Here is a 19,212-nt window from a genome sequence, read left to right as displayed (position 1 = left end):
GACAACACACCAAGGAAGCTGTTGTAGCCCAGCATTCTGAGGAAAGAAGAATGGGCTCTTTCAAGTGAGTTTCACAAATAACAGCTAAAGACAGTATATGTTACTTTCTAATACGAATGCTAGTTTAAGATTCTCTCCCTACATTTTCTGGAGTCGGCTTCCATGATGTTGATTTATATGAATTGGCGTATGAATTGTATATAAAGTTATGAAGTATAAAAGAAAACTTATTAAAAATAGTAATAATAATAAAACCAATATAAAAGCCAGGTTAGTAGAAGGCACCTCTTTTTTTGTAATTTCTGGAAATTGTATACAGCACACAAGCCTTTATGTAATTCCCAGTTTAGTATGGTATCAAAGTAAATGTCTTTAAAAGACAGCAAGCGTCAAAAAATATTACAGCTGACACCACTGATGCATTTAATCGTCAAGATAGACCAGTTTCAGACTATCACAACCTCAGGTCGTAAGTGTAACTTAAGAGAAACTTCATGTTTTATGGAATAACATCTCCTCCTCAGTTTCCATTGTCAGAAAGGGTGACCTACCCTTATCAGAAGGCCACTGACCAACTGACAATACTCTGACAAAACAGAAGGAAGTATAACAAAACACAAATGTGTAAGTGAACAACCAGAAGGTGCTCTGCTCCAAGACTTCAAAGAAAAGATTATTCAGATACTCAGATGTTACTTTTATCCCCCCCAATTCGTGTTCCAATACCATGGTGGGGGACAAGATTTGTTGAGCAACCAAAGAGGAACAGAGCCAAGGACGTTGAAGAGAAAAAATATACATGATGATTCAGAAAAATTCTTTGGTGGTCACCCACTACTGCTAATACAGCTCAATGTTACCCTGTAAGCAGCAGCAGCAGCATTAGAATTATTGGAGTAGATTAATTATCATAGCAAAATAAGCGGCATATAAAGGAACAAATGAGCAATTGAATTCCTCCTCCTCTTTTCCCATGCGAACCAGCCAGTTATTTAAAACATGATATTGAAAAACCAAACTGCAAACTATTTCACAAGGTAATAACAAAAAAGGAAGATGACAAAGATCTGAAACAGACCTGCCAGTCCTGAAAGGCACATAATTTTATAATGGTTTCTTTAGGGAAAAAATAGTAATGGTAATAGTAGTAATGGTAATAATAGTAGTAATGGTAACAAAAAAAAAAAAAAAAACAAAACAAACAAACAAACAAAAAAACAACCCAAACAAACCAACATCAAAAACAACACTAACATTTAGAAAATCCTATAAACTGATTTCTCTTTGTGCTGGCCAATCACCTACTACTACAGTGTATCACCCAGGAGCAGGCCATGACCTGCATCATAATCAACAAGAAAACTGAACAAGGATCTAGAATGCTGAATTTTGTCAAGAATTCCAGCAATTGCCATGCCTGAAACCACATTTATAACTGCTTACAAATTTCTAACCATACTGAATTTAAAAGCATTTCTTAGAAGCACAGAGCATGCTCAAACCAGGGACTTTTCTTAATTCTATTTAAACATGCATGCTCAGGCTGTTTAGGAATACTCAAATGAACATGGTGACAATGTCAAAACATTTAGACCTGCAATGTAAAAACAAACGAGCATGTTTCCATTACACACAAAAAGTGCTTTCCCTTGCTCTGTCAGATGTAGTCAACAAAGGGGCTACAATTTCAGGATGGAAATTCCTGCTTGCAAAATGTTTCATGCTTGGTACACACTTGACCATTAGAAGACTTTATGGCTCAAAAAGTGTAAAGGCAACTGACTCATGAGTTAATTAACACAAAATCAGACCACAAAAATTAAGAGAAGAACAACTTCTCACCTGGAAATCTATTCCCTTGCCAGACCCCATAAAATCAGTGCAAACTTGTAATTTCTAGAAAAGTGAGGAAGACAGGAGAAATAAAGGAGATGCAAGTCAGGTAAGGCCTGATTAGCCACATTTTACTATAGGATGTCTCAGCTGCACAAGAGACTTCCCAAGCAACATTCACATTGCATTCATGCATAATAATGACCCCAAACAATTGCCAAAGAGCTTTGCTTTTGTTCAGACTTTACTTTCCTGTCTCTGAACTTATTAGAGACACTTTAAAGAAGATCAAAAAGCTTGAAAGAAATGCAAGTGTTTAGTCTGTTGAAGAAAAGATAGATGGAAGACCTGGATTTGTTCTTGAAGCTAGTATGAGAATGGACCTAAACTGTTCACCAGCTTCACTGCAGAAAGGGGGAAAATAATAGAAGGATTTAAGTTAGACATTTGGAAAACTTTCAAGAGTAAAGAACTGAACAGACTGCCTATGGAAGCTGTGGAATATCCATCACTCCAAGGTTTTGAAAACAGATTTGGCAAACATCTGTCAGAAATGATTAAGGTGTAACAGATGAGAATGAACTCAAGGTCTTTTGCTTCTCTTCTGCTAAGGTTTTTTCATTATACCTGACATTACAAAACCAAGATTTTTTTTTCCCTCTTTTTTATCTCTGTGTTTTATTTAACTTTGAAGAAATATGTAGTGAAACCTACCCTTCTAATTGTGATTATTTCCACGTATTCAAGTGTGATTATCGGGGAGAAAAAACACATCAAAGGCTTGCTAACTGTGAAAACAGGATAAATAAAACACCTGTGAAATGAAACACCAGTGTATTAATTTCACACTCACTGTGCAGAAATTGACCTTTAACATCATAAGGGAGACAGTACTACTTTTCTTGCACCCCAAGAGAAAAGAAAATGATGAAAACTTTAGCTGATGATTTACTGATCTGTGCCCAGCAAGCCTAGTCAGTAAAATATTTTGCAGCTTTTTGAAAGGAAACTCCTTTTAACCAAGAATAACAAATAAATAAATAACAAAACAATGAAAGAAAAAGCACCATATTAAATTAAGAGTAAAGATGTCTTCTACCACACCAGGGGGGAAAAAAGCAGAGACTTTCCCGCCCCCCCCTACTGTTTAATACCAATGTAACTGTGGAAATTAAAACCAAACATGGATTTCCCTCCCCATGGCCAATATGAAAGGAAATCCAACAAGAGAAACATTTCTTGGTGACAGTAATAAGAACCATATAGGTAACTGTTTACAAGGAGCATAAATATGGGTTTCTGGGGGTCTCTGCTGGACTGACATATAATTTATATTGCTCCAAAAAACAACAAATGCTGTTTACCTTGTTCTCATGTTCCTAGTAACTGCTCTCTTTGTCAACTCCTCAGTTTTATCTATGTTGTCTAGCAATTGACATTATTTAGGTTTTAGGAAAGACTCCACTAGAAGAGACAAAGGTGAATGAATTCATTCACGTGGCAATGAGGCATACAGCACTCAAACCATAATCAGGAAATTCCAAAAATATTATGGTAGATATGAGATTTGTCTTCCCGCACACTTGATCAACCCTCCTTATGACAACTGCCTTATGTCAGTTTTAATATATAGGTATTTTCCCAGTGTGCTTACGGGGACTTGTAAAAAAGGCAGGATTTCTAAGCACCAGATAGCTTCCAGGTCAGGATAAAGTCAAGGAATCTAGTAGAACGGAATCCCTCAACTGTTTTTCAGAAATTTATTTAAAAGATTTTGCAAAGCATAAGAAGTCCTAGCGGATTTCTTGTTTCCCCTCATCATAGGGTGCACTTAAAGTCATTGTTAGTCTTCTTGGATAACATTTCAGAGCCCTAATTTGCATAAAAAACAAGCCAAACAACAACAAAAAAACCCTAACAGACAAAAAAACTGCAAGCCCACTTCACCAGCTATTTGATAAGATTTGTTGAAGTTCTGTTACACATTTCTAAGGCCCATTTCATAATAACCAATATTAAAAATTCAATTTTAGGACTTAGCTTTTATTTTATAGACCAACAGGCCTACCAAATAATGTATTACTATTTAAACCTAACTGGAAAACTGCATAGCAAGTGAATAATAAGGGAATGCAAATATGGGATGTTATATTTAATTACTACTGCCTCAATTAAATACATCTAAGTATCCTGAATTATAAAACTAGTTGTGAAAAGCAATGACTGTATTAACAAAAACACAGTACCTGAGTTATAGGAACAAAGTTAGCAGAAAATGGATGGATTGCTTATTCTGCAGTAGCATTTTCTTTGTTTTGCCAGGTGCTAAGCCCAGCACAAAGCCACTTGGCTGATTACCTTAATGTACCGGGTACTTAAGTAACATTTTCATGTGCTGGCTGGCTAGCTGTGGGCTCATAATGTAACCCAACAAGCAATAAATCAGAGGCTCAGTCCTGTTATCCAGTCCATGCATGCCTGTACATAACAGGGACTGTATGTCAACTCCCGCATGTATCTCTACTGAGGATAGACCAAACGGTTAGACTCTGTTTTATACTGACATCAATGCAAATGCTTAATGAACATATGTATAATTTTTCTGTTTTGGTAAATAGTATCTACTTTTCAGTCAGTTACAGCCATTACTTTGCAAAGCTCCGTAGATACTTTCCAGATTACTACATAATTTTCTTCACCAGCCCACCACTATGTCACTTCCAAACTGTTATTTCAGTCAATGGCCTGAATAAAAGCAAATAACTGACTTCAGAAGAATCCCTTCAGCCGTATGGGTTCCTTGCCCTAAAGTGCGGTATCTGCATTTCCAATGCCATCCTACAACTACAGCGCACACTAAATCCTTTATATGAATTAAACAACAACCAACATAATGCCGTTTCCTACAATTTCAGACACTCATTCTGGGCCTCCGCTGCTGGGGAATTCCCCTCCGAGGGACGGCAAAGCCCTCCCTAAGCCCACCGCAAGTAACGCTCACTCTAGCTGCTCCCACACGGCGCCGGTGCCTCACAGCAAACTAATACAGCCCTGCCCGGCCTCTGTCTGCCCGGCCCTGCCGGGCCCGCGGGGAGAACCCCAGGGCATCGCATCACGACATGGCCCTCCAGTGGCGCGGGAAGGCCGAACTAACCCACCCATAGACGCACTAGGAGAACAGTGAGGGGGAACAAAGCCACCCCCTCTATATTGAGCCTCAGCCAGCTCCCCACAGCCCCTCACCGAGCGGCACTCACATGAACCGAGCCGCCGCCACACACCTTCATCCGCTAAGGGAAAAGGACCCCTTCCTCCGGGACGTCCAAACGAGCGCCTGAGGTTTGTAAGAAGGCTTCGCGGAAAGCCACTCTACCACTAGCAAGTACTCTTTTCACAGCCAAGACACTCAGCACGTCGTCTGAGGGTACTGGAAGAGTATATACACACACACACACACACACACACATACATGGAAGATGCAAGGGGAAGAGTGTTAAAGCTTTTTTTTTTATTTTCCCAAACAATACAGGCTGCTCAGGCATCGCACTTGATGTCTCTAAACCAGGGTCCTTCCGACGACCGGCGGGATGAAGTGACGTTCCATGCGCGCGAAGGTGTGACGCAGATTTGAGGGCGGTAGCGCGCCGGCACGGTAACTATAGGCACAAGCCTTGGCGCTCCTTTGCCTCTGCCAAGTCGTGCTTAGGCCGGCAGCCCCCCGCCAAGGGCAGCCCCTGCCGGTGGCTGTTGGGTAACGGAGGGACTGAGGGAACGGCTGATTCGGCCAGTGTAGCGCGAGCGAGGTGAGGGGAGGCGGGGGTAGAGGGTAGGCACTCCCCTTACAGCGCCGGGAGGTGTGTTTTGGAAAGGCAGACAACCGTTCTCACCAATTTGGGCTCGGTTTTGGGTATAGTGTGTGGAGAGTGTTTCTGGTTAGCGTGCTAGGTTCGTCGAGGTTACTAGGGTTGCTCGGGGTTAGCGGCGTTTTTAGCAGTCATTCAGCATTTATTAAATCTAGTTATAGGCCAGCTGTGTACAGTGTATAAATCAAGCGGTAACAAGCCCCATCCCTGTGTGCATAAGGATACCCGATGTAGCAGAACAGGCAAATAGGCTGTAACCTTAAGATGAATAGATAAAACAGGTTTACAGAGAGAGGTGACGAAAATTCTTTTCTGTGATTAGTTTATACGTTTTCTTTATGCTACCCAAGTGATGTTATTTTTTCCCCACTAGCTAAATGTTCTACCGGCAGATAGAAAACTTGAGATGTCCTTACGTCTCATTAACTCGTAAGCCTAGCTTTCAAATCAGCGACATCTTAATCTGTGTACTAACATTGTAGATGCTCTAAACACCACCAGTAACTGTTGTCAGACAAGTATTACACAGAATACAAAGGCTTTTGAGCATGCGGGACAGAGTTTTTCAAATATTGCTGAGATAGAGAATTTTGTAATATCCTTGATGACTTATATTTCACTTGAGTAAAGTAATGCTTTAAATATCCCTACAGCAACAGGGAAAGGAATTGCTATTTAGCGTTTTTAGGAAATAACTGTACAAACATTTGTTAGTTACCTGTACCAAAGCCATCAAGATACTTGTTTGGGTTTTCTCCCCCACAAATTTGTGTATTCCTTGAAGACAAAATGACATAGGAGCCTTCTAAAAATCTGGTTTGCATTTCCTGTTTATCTTGGTCAACAGTATGTGAATGAAAATTTTGGCACGTTTACTTTATCTGTTGCTGAATTGGTGTAGCTGGTATCTGAAGCAAAATGTTTATTTGCTACACAGAATCTATTAGTTTGGACAGAATAATGATGTGGGGTTTATTTTTCATTATGCCTCATGTGAGCATAGTCTGTAATTATCTGCCTATGACTCCATAGTTATCTTTTATTTATAGGCAGAATACTTCTTCCTTCAGTGAATGTTTGAGAAGTTAGGAAATTTTGTAAAATAAGATGTTTTGATGTTATACCATAGGAGAAAAATATCTGTTTTGCATTTTAATAAATTTTATGAATAGCTGAGTGATGGGGGACAGTGGGAAGCAATTTGCACTGTTTTGCTTCTTTGTGAAGTAGCAACACTGCAGCTAAAATTGCAGCTTATAATTCAATTACTTTATCAAATTAGTAATTACTCTCGTTGCAACAGGAATGTTTTAAGACTTAAGAGCTGTTGTGAAAGAATTTCTTCTTATAAAGTGGCCTACTTTGAAAATGCTGTGATTTAATGAAAGACAACATAAGCACAGAATGTTCGGGGCACCTGCTCTCCTGAAATTCTTCTTGATTGCATTAAAAATAATTTAGTAGCAGTACTGATTGCAGATTCTGAAAAGCTGCCTTTGTGCAAGGGACATGTATACCTGGATACTCGGAAGGCATTTAGATAACTTAAAATTTTAAATTACTAGCAGGTATTTGCATGTGGATGCTTTAGAAACCATAGATGTGTTTCAGAAGATAGATTTATTTAGTTTGGTCTGTTTGTATATGCAAAATTCGCCTCTGGGTCAAATTTGTATGTTTTGATTTTTTTTTTTTTTTTTAAGGGCAGAGTTCTTGGTGACCAATGATTCATAAGTACCTTAGCAATGCTGCAGTGAAAAAGTTGTAAATGGTAGCTAGAAAATATGAAATTCTGAAGAAAAAAATATTTGTTCTCTGAGAGCACTGGGTATTTGATGGAGCAACACCAAAGCTGCTCTGTAGATGGGGGGCTACCTTTTGTATTTTATTTCTTGGTGTTGGGCAAAAATAGCTAACAAGTGGAAGAGCATCAAAATAGTGCTGATCTAAATAATTAGCAATTTGTAAGTATTCTGTTTGTGGTGAATTTTGTGGAAAATGTTGTTTAGTGGTTTTGTGTACGGTAAAGGTTTCTAAGGGAGTTAGTGGGCTAGGGAAGGTCTTTCAGAGGTGGGATGCAAAACAGGCCTCCTCTAGTCTTTATGCCAGACCTGTTTCACAGATGTGATAGACTGTCTCTCATAGACAAAATAAATGATGCTTTGGAAACAAGGATGCAGAAATTTTAGATGACACTAAAAGACAAGTCTTTGTTTCCTATTCTGTCCTTGCTCTCTTGGATTACCAGAAATGAACTTCCAGAATTCAGTCCCAAAATGGAATTTGACTTAACTCTCTCTGGTGTTCAAGTAACAAAGCTTTCTTTTTGTCTTCCTTTTTTTTTTAATTTCAAAGTAGGGAAGTTCTCAAGGACAAAATTCATTTCTCTAAATCATAAAATTAATGCAATATGTGTCTTTTCAATATAGAGAAGGTGAGTCCAAGGTGTAAAACTGTGTGCCTTGAACATTAGGAGGATATGTAGCACTCTCTTTTTCTAGTTGTGCTGGACTTTGATATGGATTTAAACATTGTTACTCCATAGATTTTAATAATAGAAATGCTGTAGTGTGTAGATACTAGATTATCACTAAAGCTGTGGTACCATGAAAGTCTGGCCTTCACAAAGTACAAGGTGATATCCTAGAAGATTTTTTTTTTTCTGTTTGGTGCCTTTACTGATTTTTGAATGAACTATATTGCATTAGTTGTCTGGGGGTTGCTTGTATTAAAGCATTAATCTGCTGCTAAACATAGTTCTTCTTCTCAAGTCTGTTTTCAAAGCTATCACTGTATTTACATCTTTAAATGTAGTGTTTATGATGCAGCATCATCATGTATTATAGTTATTATTTTGATCATTAAGCAAAAATGTCTCATTCCCTCATAACAGAGAAAAAATCCAACCAAAGAAAAAATTATAATTGCATTATTTAGAAAACAACTAGTTAGCTGAGTCACAAGAATGTTTTTTGCAGATAATTATTTACTCCATGTTCTCTTTTTAAGGAACACAAATTGCTTCAAAGGGCTTAAGACACTGTGAAGATGTTTCCTTTAAAAGACACTGAGATGGGTGCTTCCACCTTCTTTGCCTCTGCTCTGCCACATGATGTTTGTGGAAGTAATGGCCTTCCTCTGACACCCAACTCCATTAAAATATTGGGGAGATTTCAAATCCTCAAAACAATCACCCATCCCAGACTCTGCCAGTATGTTGACATAACCAGAGGTAAACACGGTGAGTACCTGTATAATAAGGAATTTTATGTACGTTTGCAGTTACATTTTTTGACAGTATATCTGAAATTGAGCAGAATATTGCTTGTATAGCACCTGAAAATGGGTGTTTTTCAGTCTCAAAATGACAGTCTGCCTTTTCTGTGGCTGACAGTACTGGTGGTGCTTTTGTTTCTTCTTTACAGAGTCAAGGCAAAGGTTGGCTCTCTGTCCTCTTTTGTTGTATGTTATCAGAACTGTATTTTTCTATCTTCATGTAAGATTCTTGTACTCTATTTCTGTGCTGTATCTTTTTGTGGGACATTAAAATACGTGTGTCTTTGATGGTGAACTCCTACACCCATGTTCTAATCTTGTGAACGTTCTCATGTGATGGTTGTGTTTCTTGTATGTGATTTGCAGCTGGTTTTGTTGTCTCAGTCATCTCATGTCTTGGCTGCAAGCTTGTTTTGGGGTTTTGTTTGTTTGTTTTAATTTATATTCTAGCTTGTTAAGATCTCCCTAACAGTTCATTTATTTGAATCAGATATTTTCTTTTTTTTTTTTTTTATTATTATCACACGTTGTCATCTCAAACATGGCTTCCGTTGTTTTTCTGCTATAAGTTCCCCAGGAGGACACAAAAAGGCAGTGACTCCTGTGGCAATTTTAAGTGGTTGCCAATTTTAACTTTTAAATCAACAATGGTCCAATATAAAAGTGCATTTTATGTACTTGTTTTATTAGCTACAGGATCTTATAAAATAGAGCATTTTTTTTTCTTTTAGAATGCAGTATGGTACAGTTTTTCAGATTTTCAGATTATGAGGATATTGTCGGCCCCAAACATGGAAATATTCTTTGGGGTGGAAGCTTCTTTGTGTGTTCTCATTTACTCCAAACTCATAAATTGTTCATTTTCTGCAATAAGGAGATCTGGAAAGCTTATTTATTTTCATCTTGTTTTGCTACTACCTCTCCAAACCAAAACTAATTTTCTTACAATACTGTCTGGGATGAAAGGCTAAAAAACATTAGCAAACGTAACATTTAGTATATAAAAGATATGGTTAAATAGGAAAACATGGCTTGTTTTTCATAAAGAAGAGTCAGTAGCATGACAGTTTATGAATGTGTATAAATATGAAAGAGAAGACATCTTGTGATTATCGAAGTAACTTGAATGGTAGCAAATAAAATGTCTAACCATGAAGTGAGGACGCCATTCTATTTCTAGTAGTTAGAATAGCAATTAATCACTTTGAGATAATAGGGCAAAATGGGTGGCAAATTTCATCATTCTGATCCTGAAAGAATTTTTTACTTGTCAATCCTATGCGTAATGATTTGATGTTATTTTTCTTGTAAATGTCAGTTTCTACTCTCACAAAGAAACAGGAAAGCAGACTAGAAAAACAGTGCAAAATCCCCACGTTTGATGTTTACATTCCCCCCAAAAGACCCTCAAAAGGGAAATACAAAGGAAACAGAAGAACATTGAAACTGTTTTTTTTGTTGTTGTTTTGGTTTTGTTGTTGTTTTAAAATTGAACTACTTGCTAACCTTGTAGAAGGCAATCCCAGATTTTTTTGGTTTAGTGTGATTTGGTTTTATATCTGAACACTCACCTAGTAATAAGTAGGAGCCTGGCTTCTTTTTGAAGTTTTCACACACCCATGTAATGTCGTACACCTTCATCTTTTCCTGCTTTATAATTGCTGCCTTCAGTGCAATAATTGTCTTTTCCTCTGTATCCAGAGCCATGTGGGACCACTGCACATCTTATAGCTATTTGTTGGGCAAGAGGTGCTAGAGCTAGTAGTCTGCTGGTTGGCCCATTAGGACTGGAACTCCTGTGCTCACTGAGTCCCTTTTCTCAAAGCTGGTGTTACTTTGAGTTTCTTGCTCATCAAGCCAGCCACAGGTTTCTGCCAACTTGTAAATGTTTTATCTTCTTCAAAACTGTGTTTTTAATTTGACTGACATTGTCTGAGGAGCTCAACGCTTATTAGGAGGTTGTTTAATGGATTAGCAGTACTTTGCCTGAGGAAACAGCAAAGATAATCTGCTGTAATTTTCAGATAAAAATGATGGTGATATCCAGAGGTTTCACGTATAGAGCATTTAATTATATGTAATTTTCCTTACAGTGCCTGTCAAAATACTTTAATTCCTTCCCAAGAGGCAGACTGAGCAGCTCATACTCCCATTGTCTCCTTCGAGTTATAGTCCTCTTACGTTGGGGTTTTGGATTTTTTTTTCCATTAGAGAGACTGGTTGTGGCAGCTGAACACTGTGAAAAGAGTCTGGAAGATTTGCTACGAGAGAGAAAGCCAGTCAGGTAAGGTGTCCAGCTAAACCTGGATTCACTCACCATAATGTCATCTGTGGCAAAGTCCTGGACCTTTTTTAACTTCTAGTGAATTTATATAAATTTTACTTTGTTGAAGCTTAACCTAAAAATATTGTTTATCAAGTAAAGCACTTGTCTAAAAGGAGGCATATTTGTTTCCATATGATTCTAAAAGGTAGAAGAGTTATGGGAAACTTACTTGTAACCGAAATACTTCATAACTTATAAAATCTTGTCTGTCTTGTATTAGTAGTTTTGGGGTTTTTCTGTTTTAAATAACAATCAGACTGATGACAGGATAAATACCTTCCTAAGAATTAATCTGAAATTTGTGTGTGTGATACATGAGGAAATAAAATTTGTTTTGCATTTTTTCATGTGCAGAAATGTAGTAATTTGTTAACTAAAAAGTGAACAGGATGTCAGATACATATGCCAGGGTGCCAATAGCTAATTTGATTTTGGGTTAACAAAGTCACTTTGGCAAGGCTTTCGTCAAAACCAAGTTGAAAGGCTGGATATCAAGAATATTTACTTACACTCTAGGATGTATATAATAGTTAACTATTTATAAACTGGTCTGTTGGTCTAAATAATAGGTAAGACAGAAATTGTGAAGAGTAGAAGCAAGGCATTGTAGACTAAGTGGTTATTTCCAAACCACCAAAATATATAAATAAAAAACACTTTTAGAGAAGTCCAAAGTCTCTTCATTCTATTTTCTGGAAAGTTTATAGCAGACATGAGATTTAATCTCTCTTCATGCAAGCGTAGTGATCATGATTACTCAGTAAAATAGTCAACAAACTTTTATCTCTTTCCAGTTAATATTACACAAATCTGTTTTGGGATCAGCCCGTGTAAGATGCCTAAAGGGAATAATACTGGATCTGTAGCTTTTAGAGCCTTGCAGCCCTGGAACAGGATGCTGACAATGTTGTCTGTCTTCCATTTTTTTTTTTAAGACAGAGAGGTATTTATGGTGGCCCTTCACACGGTTTTGCATCAAGTACTTAGGGAAAGTTCCAGAAATAGTTGAGTCATTAGAAACTCTGACTTCCTTTTTCATTCAGTTCTCACACTGTTTTTAGAATGTTTTTATCTTGGTGTCAGATGAGAATCAGCTTAGACTGCTGCCTGTTGATTGGCTTTGACAAAGTAGGCATGTAGCTGTTGTAATTTGCTTTGAAATGCTGCATACAGTGTACTTACACAGATTCTCTCAATTTTTCTTGTGATTTAATCTTGGAGTGGTAGAATTGCAAGGGGCAAGATGCCCTTTTCTGAGGGGAGGGGGGAAATTATCATCATTCTGTAAACAGAACCTTCTCAAGTAACAGTTGTGGTCTATATACACACCCATTATGTTTCTCTATACTACAATGTGTTTTGTGGCATCCAGAAAGACTTCTGAGACATTTTCAGACAGTTTGCTGAGGTATGCAACTTTGTGACAGTTAGCTATATGGGCTGTGAATTTGTTGAGAGTAGATGTGTAAGGCCTGACTTAAATTTTTACTGTTAGATTCAGAGAGGTTTTTCAATGTTCTGCTCTTTATTTTAAGGAGGCAATAGGGATTTCTTCAGGAAGTTGGAACACGTTAGGTATAGGGCTAAAATATAGCCTGTATGTGTGCTCATAGCGTTAGGAGATGTTAGTGATTCATCTACTGTAAATTACAGCTTTTGCAGTAGTAGCTAAAAGATAAATTATGTTCACTTAAAAGTTTCTTGCAAGACTGATGCTTTCCCTCTACTCCTGCATTCTTTTCTGGTTCTTGTGCAAGACCCATGGATTTCCAGAAGCAACTTGGATGGGCCAATTCCCCATTATTGGTTATGTGATCTGTCTATACGAATGCCTTTGGTGGGAAGTACTTGGCTTTTCCTGTGCGTTTAGATTCTGTTGGTTAGTGGTAGCATAGCTGGTTACACATCCGGAGCTGATGTGTGTGCTATTGCAATTAATTTTATAAACTGTTTATGGAATGTGAGAAGCTGGTTTCTAGATTAATTTTCCTTATGTCTGCCAGTAACCCAAGTCCTTTGCACCTGTACCATAAGCTAATGTAAAATCGGCAGGAAATCTTCTATTAGCGTTGAAATTCAAGACATTACATTATGAATTGTCTATCTTTCTCTACATACTGAAAACAGGCCATACATCTGTTTGGTAGTTCCTGAAGCCATGCATCAAGTGTAGCATAGATTCCGGAGTATATGAATTATATTCAAAAGAAAAAAAATGCAGTGCAGTTCTTTGTTCAGTTAACCTCAGAGTTTCACCAAGTCTTCTAATTCTGATAAATCATTTGCACATAAAGGCTCAATACTGGATATCAGACCATTTATTTTATCTGCTCCGGTCATACAATGAGTCATTTTACTAAGCATGTCACCAAAAATTTTCTACAATTTGGATTTGTGTTGTATTCAGCAATTCATGCATTACCTGGCAATAGTGTGACAGCAGTCTCTGGGAATTATAAAGATGATTGGTCTTTGTTCTCAACATTAACATGTTCAACTTTACTTTCAAAAGGCAATGCAAGTAAGTATGTGGTAACTTATAGCCAGATTACTTCCTCTTTTTGGTGATGCATATTTGGGATCCTAGAAGGAGCATATGCTCAGGTAAATTTCAAGAGATCTCAAATGTGTGAAATAAGTTGGCTCTTTGCAGTTCTTACCAGAAGTAACTGGATGCAGAGAAGAAATTTAATACAGCTCTTTACAGTTTTGTGTTTCATTCGGGGGGTAGCCATGTGGGCATCATAACTACAATTAATGCTTCTAAAAGTGACATTAATTCCTGTTTCCTTTCCTGTGCCAACACAGAGTGGCACAGTAATAGCAGAGGAACTCTTTTGGAATTGTGTGCCACAGGAAACTCAGGCTCCAACTGTGGATAAGAGTTTTAGGATAGGGAAGGGTAAGAATTTTAGTCATAGATATCCCATTATTTGCCCAACTAGTCTCCATTGTCCCTTCTGTGAGAGATTATAGTCTGGGTCACTCTTCCCTACTCGTTTATTCCCAGTTTATTGTCCTGTTTGTTGTTACAAACTATGCATTTCTTTTTCGTTTACAGCAGTCACATTGGTGCAAGATCAGCTCTCTGAAGTATGTTCTGGAGTCAGTTCAATGTTTAAAGGGCTAGGAATTTACCTATGTAGTTATGAAAAAATAGTAAATACCTGGTTTAAGCTCATAATAGTTTACTGCTGTTCAGAGATTTGGAAATGTGTCTTGGTCTGGCAGATTTCCTCATGTCTTCTTGCACATGCAAGGATTTTCTTTTTACTTGGGAATGACTTGAAAACAAGTAACAAAAAATTATCATGCGTAGAAGTTTTGTACTTAGAGTCTCACTAAGGGTACTTTCCATGTTTGTGGCAGTCAGTGTTTTACCAGATTTTCCAAGCTGCTAGTTATTTTTAGCATTGTTGATACTACAGACCGGCATGAAACATGGGCATTTGTTTTTAAGGTTCTCAGTCTTTTAAACACATTTACAACTACTCCCTTGGGACACCTTTTTTGACTGTCAAAGGAGTTATTTTCTCTGCTCCTGTGCTGTTATAACAGGAGTTGTGAGCTTTTTCTTTTCTGTCACACTTGAAGTGTGTTTTTTCTTTGAAGAAGTTGATCTGCACTTGCATTCATAATAATAAAAATGCCAGCAAGTGCTGACATTCAGCAGACTTTTGGCACCTACAGTAGACCTCCTTGATTGATCTTGAGTTTGTGGCTTGGGCAGTTTGAGCCTATTCCTTTCTTCAATAAAATATAGTTGTCATATGTTTTGGAAGTCATGGTTTTGAAAAATTACTAGTGAACCATCAGAGGTACAAGGTATAGTTTGTTATACATGGAACATTTGATGGGAAGCAGACCATGTCTGCAGCTGTTTACTAGTTAGGAGAAAACATGATCTGACTGATGCGGATGAGTATGTTTTATTTGGCTATATTACACAGTTTTCTGCTCATTGATTGCATTAGATTTTTTTCAAGCATCCGTGCTGTTAATGTGCTTTTGGCAAACTTTGAATTCCATTAAAGAAGAGATTATTAGACGGGGGAAAGCTACAATTTTTGAATAGCCAAGGATTCTTCAAAAATATTTTAAGACAGGTGTAAGTCATCAAAAGGCTGAAAGTTTTACGTAATTTGACTTGAAGAGCTGCATATGAGCAGAACTTCAAGGGCTGAGTGTATTCTGCTTTGAATCAAGCCTGTGCTGGAATTTCACATGAGAGATCCATATGTTGTAATGAGGCTGCATTTAGGCAGAATAAATGAAGAAGTAGTACAATGAAGTAGCATTAATAAACAAACAAAGTAGTGGGTTTTTTTTTTTCCCCAACCCAAGTCTGTGTTAGAAGCTATAGTTAGGGCATTTAATGTCTGTAGAGTCCTCCTTTAGTTTTTTTGTCAATGCTTCAGTTCCAAAATTTCGATGAAGAATTAGTCATCAGTCCAGACTTTAATATGTTGTCCAATGATACTTCATACAGGAGTTTTTTATATTTCTCTAAGTAGCTTTTAATCTGACTGCGAATCTTCCTGTAGTGTTCCTTTTGGCACAGGTTGTCTCCTGTGACTGCCTTTCCCTTCACAACAAGAAAACATTTGATTGTCATGGCAAAGGGAGATGGCTTTCACACGGTGGTTGAGGTGAACATTATTGCTCGTGATGTCTGGGTGAAATTTTTAGGTATGGAACTAAATTCTTTGCTTGTATAGTTGGCTGCAATATTTGATTGCAGCACAAAGACATCCTAGAACATGCATCTGTGTCTCCCTTACGTGTGAAATGTAACAGTGAGTGCATGCTTGTTCTTTATCTTTCTTTCTTCCAGGATACATGACAACAGAGGAGTCTTACTCTTTCATATTACGATAATCTCTGCCTCTAGCCATTAGAAAGTAGATATGCTGGGTGTATCTAACAAAGTCTGTAGATGTGGAAAAAGTATTGTAGAAAAGCATTCTATTTCAGTCCTCTGCTCTACTGTGCTTCTTTTGTAGCTGCCTGTAGACACTTTGTACAGATTTCCGTGATAAAAGCGGTATTAAAGATCTTGAGCTGAAGATGAGTTATGCTGAGTTAATTAAGAACAAAAGTAGTGGAGAGTTAAGAGTCTTCCACATCTAGTGTAAGAGGATGTTGAGTTTCTCTTCAACAGACCAGACACCATCCTCAGCAGGAGGGTGGCTTCATCCTGTGGAGATATTTCTGCAAGGAAGTCTATAGGGAGCAGTGTTCAAATTCCGTTCTGCACACATGAGCAGACTCCTACTCATGAGCTAATGGCTGAAAAACCAAATGTCACATTTGTACTGTGCAAATCTCACTGGATTTAAGCCACATTATTAATCTTAATGTTGATTTATGATAGTTGTGTTTTAGAAGAAAAATTTCCTGTAGACTTGCGAGAACAAGATGTGGTTGCTCTATGGTTACTTTAACTTAATACAGCATTTGGCACTTCATCCTGCTTTAAGGAAGGAAAAAAAGCAAGTGTTTTTAAAGTGCAGTTTTTTGCATTTCGAACTACTGAACAATGTCTTCAGGGATAGCATTTGTCACTAATTAGGGATCAGACAGATGGTTTATTTGATGCATTGATATGGCTGCAAACATCTCTGATGTCATTGTGGTTTGAGATCTTTTGTGCATATGGATGTTCTCTCTTTGAGTTCAAGCTCTTGTACTTGATAGTGCATATAACAGTGCTTTCACTCCAAGCTAGCTGCTTTCCTGCCTAGAAGCTCTACTAGTTCCATACCATCCCTACATCAGTGTTGTGCCAGACATGAAATGGTAGATTTAGAGAACATAATGTTATGAGAAGCATCATACAGCACCTTTTTCCTCACCCTGCAGTTTGATGGGCACCATATCCTGAACACGACACTAATTGGACTGGATTGCTTGGCTTCTAAACCAACAGGACCTTCAGATGGACAGGTGAACATGGGGAGACAAGGACTGTGTGGGAACCAAATATATGCACTTGTGAGTGCATTAACCCCTAAAGAGATAGCAGGGAATTGGAGATGGCTATGGTGTCAAGTGTTTGGAAGGCTGGTGAACCAGGCTAGTTTTAAAGTCTAAAACTTAATTTCATTCAGTAACAACATATTTCTTGCTAAAGATTAAGTCATTCATGCTATTAATCATCACTGTGTACACTAAAATGTTTAACACATGTTGTAAAATACCTGTGAGTCTACAATGCCATGGGGCTGGTGCCCCATGGCGTGTAGCTGTGGCCCTTGGTGGTTCTTGGAAGTCAAAAGACAGTCAGGCTTGAGGGCTCTTTATGTGAAGTAAAAAACAGTGTAGACAGTTCTTTCTTTCTACTGTTATTTAATGCCTGATATTTTTGTTAGCACCAGTGGCCTCCTGTACTCACAATACTGCTTGCTTTGTGTTTTGCTAGTGATCCTTAAGCACTGGGGAATACATTCTGCATACTTACCCTCTGTGCTTCCCATGGCCTTTTTTCTGGCAACTTTTGTTGTATGGGTATCTCCTACATGCAATTACATCCACCCCTTTGGTCACATACATCAGTTTCAAGGAAATGTAATACTAATTATATGCTGTTAAATACCTTTATAATTGATAATTACAGCATCCGTTTTGGCTACACTTCAGTATTCTGTTTCTCAAGATAGGTGTTTCCTGCCTGCTGTGATGACATGTACTGGCATATAGATCAAAGAGATGCACTTCTAATGCCTTTTGGAATAGTAGTTGTTAGCTGTGAAATTCCTAACAGGACCGTTTCTTATTGGCCTAGTTGCAAAGTCCCTTTGATCACCTGCATTTGCAGACTGTTCTTCTCTTGGAACTTGCTGTTCTGCTTCACTTTTGAGTAGCATCTGTACTGTTGATAGAAAGATCCAGGTTTTTGAGCTAACCACGTATGGCTTGTAACTTCAGATATTGTTTTTTCAAGTGTGGTACAGTCAAGCTCTTTGTTAAAAGAACACTGTCGCAAAGCCTACTGATTTACAGGAAATGCCTGGCTTTCAGAGAAGAGCTGTGCACTGGTACAATTTTTGTTCATGGCTTCAAAATCCCGTTGCACCTTTATAAAATAGGTAGAGAGAGTTAAGTAGGAGTGTGGCTTGTTGCTAATGCTTAATCCTATCATGCAGAGATGCCTAAAGTGCAGCCTTTCTCTCAAGGGCTGAGAAATTTGGAAAGGGATGCTTTAGTGCAGTTTTCTGAAGTTTTAGTGCTTTTCCTGCTGTTCTGTGACTTCTAAAAATAAAGCACACTCAAGTACTTACTTGAGTTAGTGCTTATTTTTGTTTCTTTGAACTTGCTTTCCATTTTTAAAAATATTTTCTTTTCTAAAAGGTCTTTTAGCATGTTAGCTCTGCAGCTACTCTGTCAAGTAGTCAACAGGCTTACCCTTCCCTCTTGGTTTTATTTTTAATTGGCAGTGCTTCACAGAACTGCAGAAATGAATAACCAAAAATCAATCCTGTCTGGCTGCAAGAGCAGCATTATTTATTGTTAGCTAGTCATGATTTCTAGAGCTGTCAGTTCAGTTCATATTGCCACACAGCTGCAACCATCTTAACTGTATTAATAGCTAGACATCATTTTCAGCATTTCTTTGAAAAAGTATTAATTAAAAGGATTCTTAATGAAGATTTTTGTTCCACCTGGGGCAGCACAAAAAGACTTGAGTGACTGCACCTCATTGTATAATGAAATTAGAGACCCAGTGCTTCTGTTGCAGTGGGAAGGAGAGAGTTGGCATGGCTAACACAAAGCACAATTCTATTCTCATGCCATAGGTAAGTCTTCCATAAAAATCAAGTAAAATACGCAGTTATCTGTGGTAACTTAAATGGGAGAAGCATCCCTGTGATACTAAAATGTCTGCTTAATATCTGGCCCTCAGATGCAGTTGGG

General features: G+C 37.9%; 2 protein-coding genes across 4 annotated transcripts in view; one reads left to right on the top strand and one right to left on the bottom strand.

Moving 5' to 3' along the window:
- Nucleotides 1-5,129, bottom strand: part of AIMP1 (aminoacyl tRNA synthetase complex interacting multifunctional protein 1) — a 32,599-nt gene extending 27,470 nt beyond the window's left edge. Inside the window, exon 1 of the mRNA XM_054383065.1 lies at nucleotides 5,091-5,129. Coding sequence (XP_054239040.1) covers nucleotides 5,091-5,092 — 2 coding nt within the window. The 5' untranslated portion in view covers nucleotides 5,093-5,129. The remainder of the gene's footprint in view (nucleotides 1-5,090) is intronic.
- A 3,615-nt stretch (nucleotides 5,130-8,744) lies between these two features.
- Nucleotides 8,745-19,212, top strand: part of TBCK (TBC1 domain containing kinase) — an 85,944-nt gene continuing 75,476 nt past the window's right edge. For all 3 annotated transcript variants that reach the window (XM_054383051.1, XM_054383050.1, XM_054383049.1), the window contains exons 1-2: nucleotides 8,745-8,937; nucleotides 11,184-11,256. In XM_054383051.1, coding sequence (XP_054239026.1) covers nucleotides 8,745-8,937; nucleotides 11,184-11,256 — 266 coding nt within the window. The remainder of the gene's footprint in view (nucleotides 8,938-11,183; nucleotides 11,257-19,212) is intronic.

Source organism: Indicator indicator, chromosome 8 (assembly GCF_027791375.1).
Source record: "Indicator indicator isolate 239-I01 chromosome 8, UM_Iind_1.1, whole genome shotgun sequence".
Taxonomy (NCBI): domain Eukaryota; kingdom Metazoa; phylum Chordata; class Aves; order Piciformes; family Indicatoridae; genus Indicator; species Indicator indicator.
Note: the sequence above shows the minus strand (reverse complement) of the source record. Positions and strands in the feature narration are given on the sequence as shown.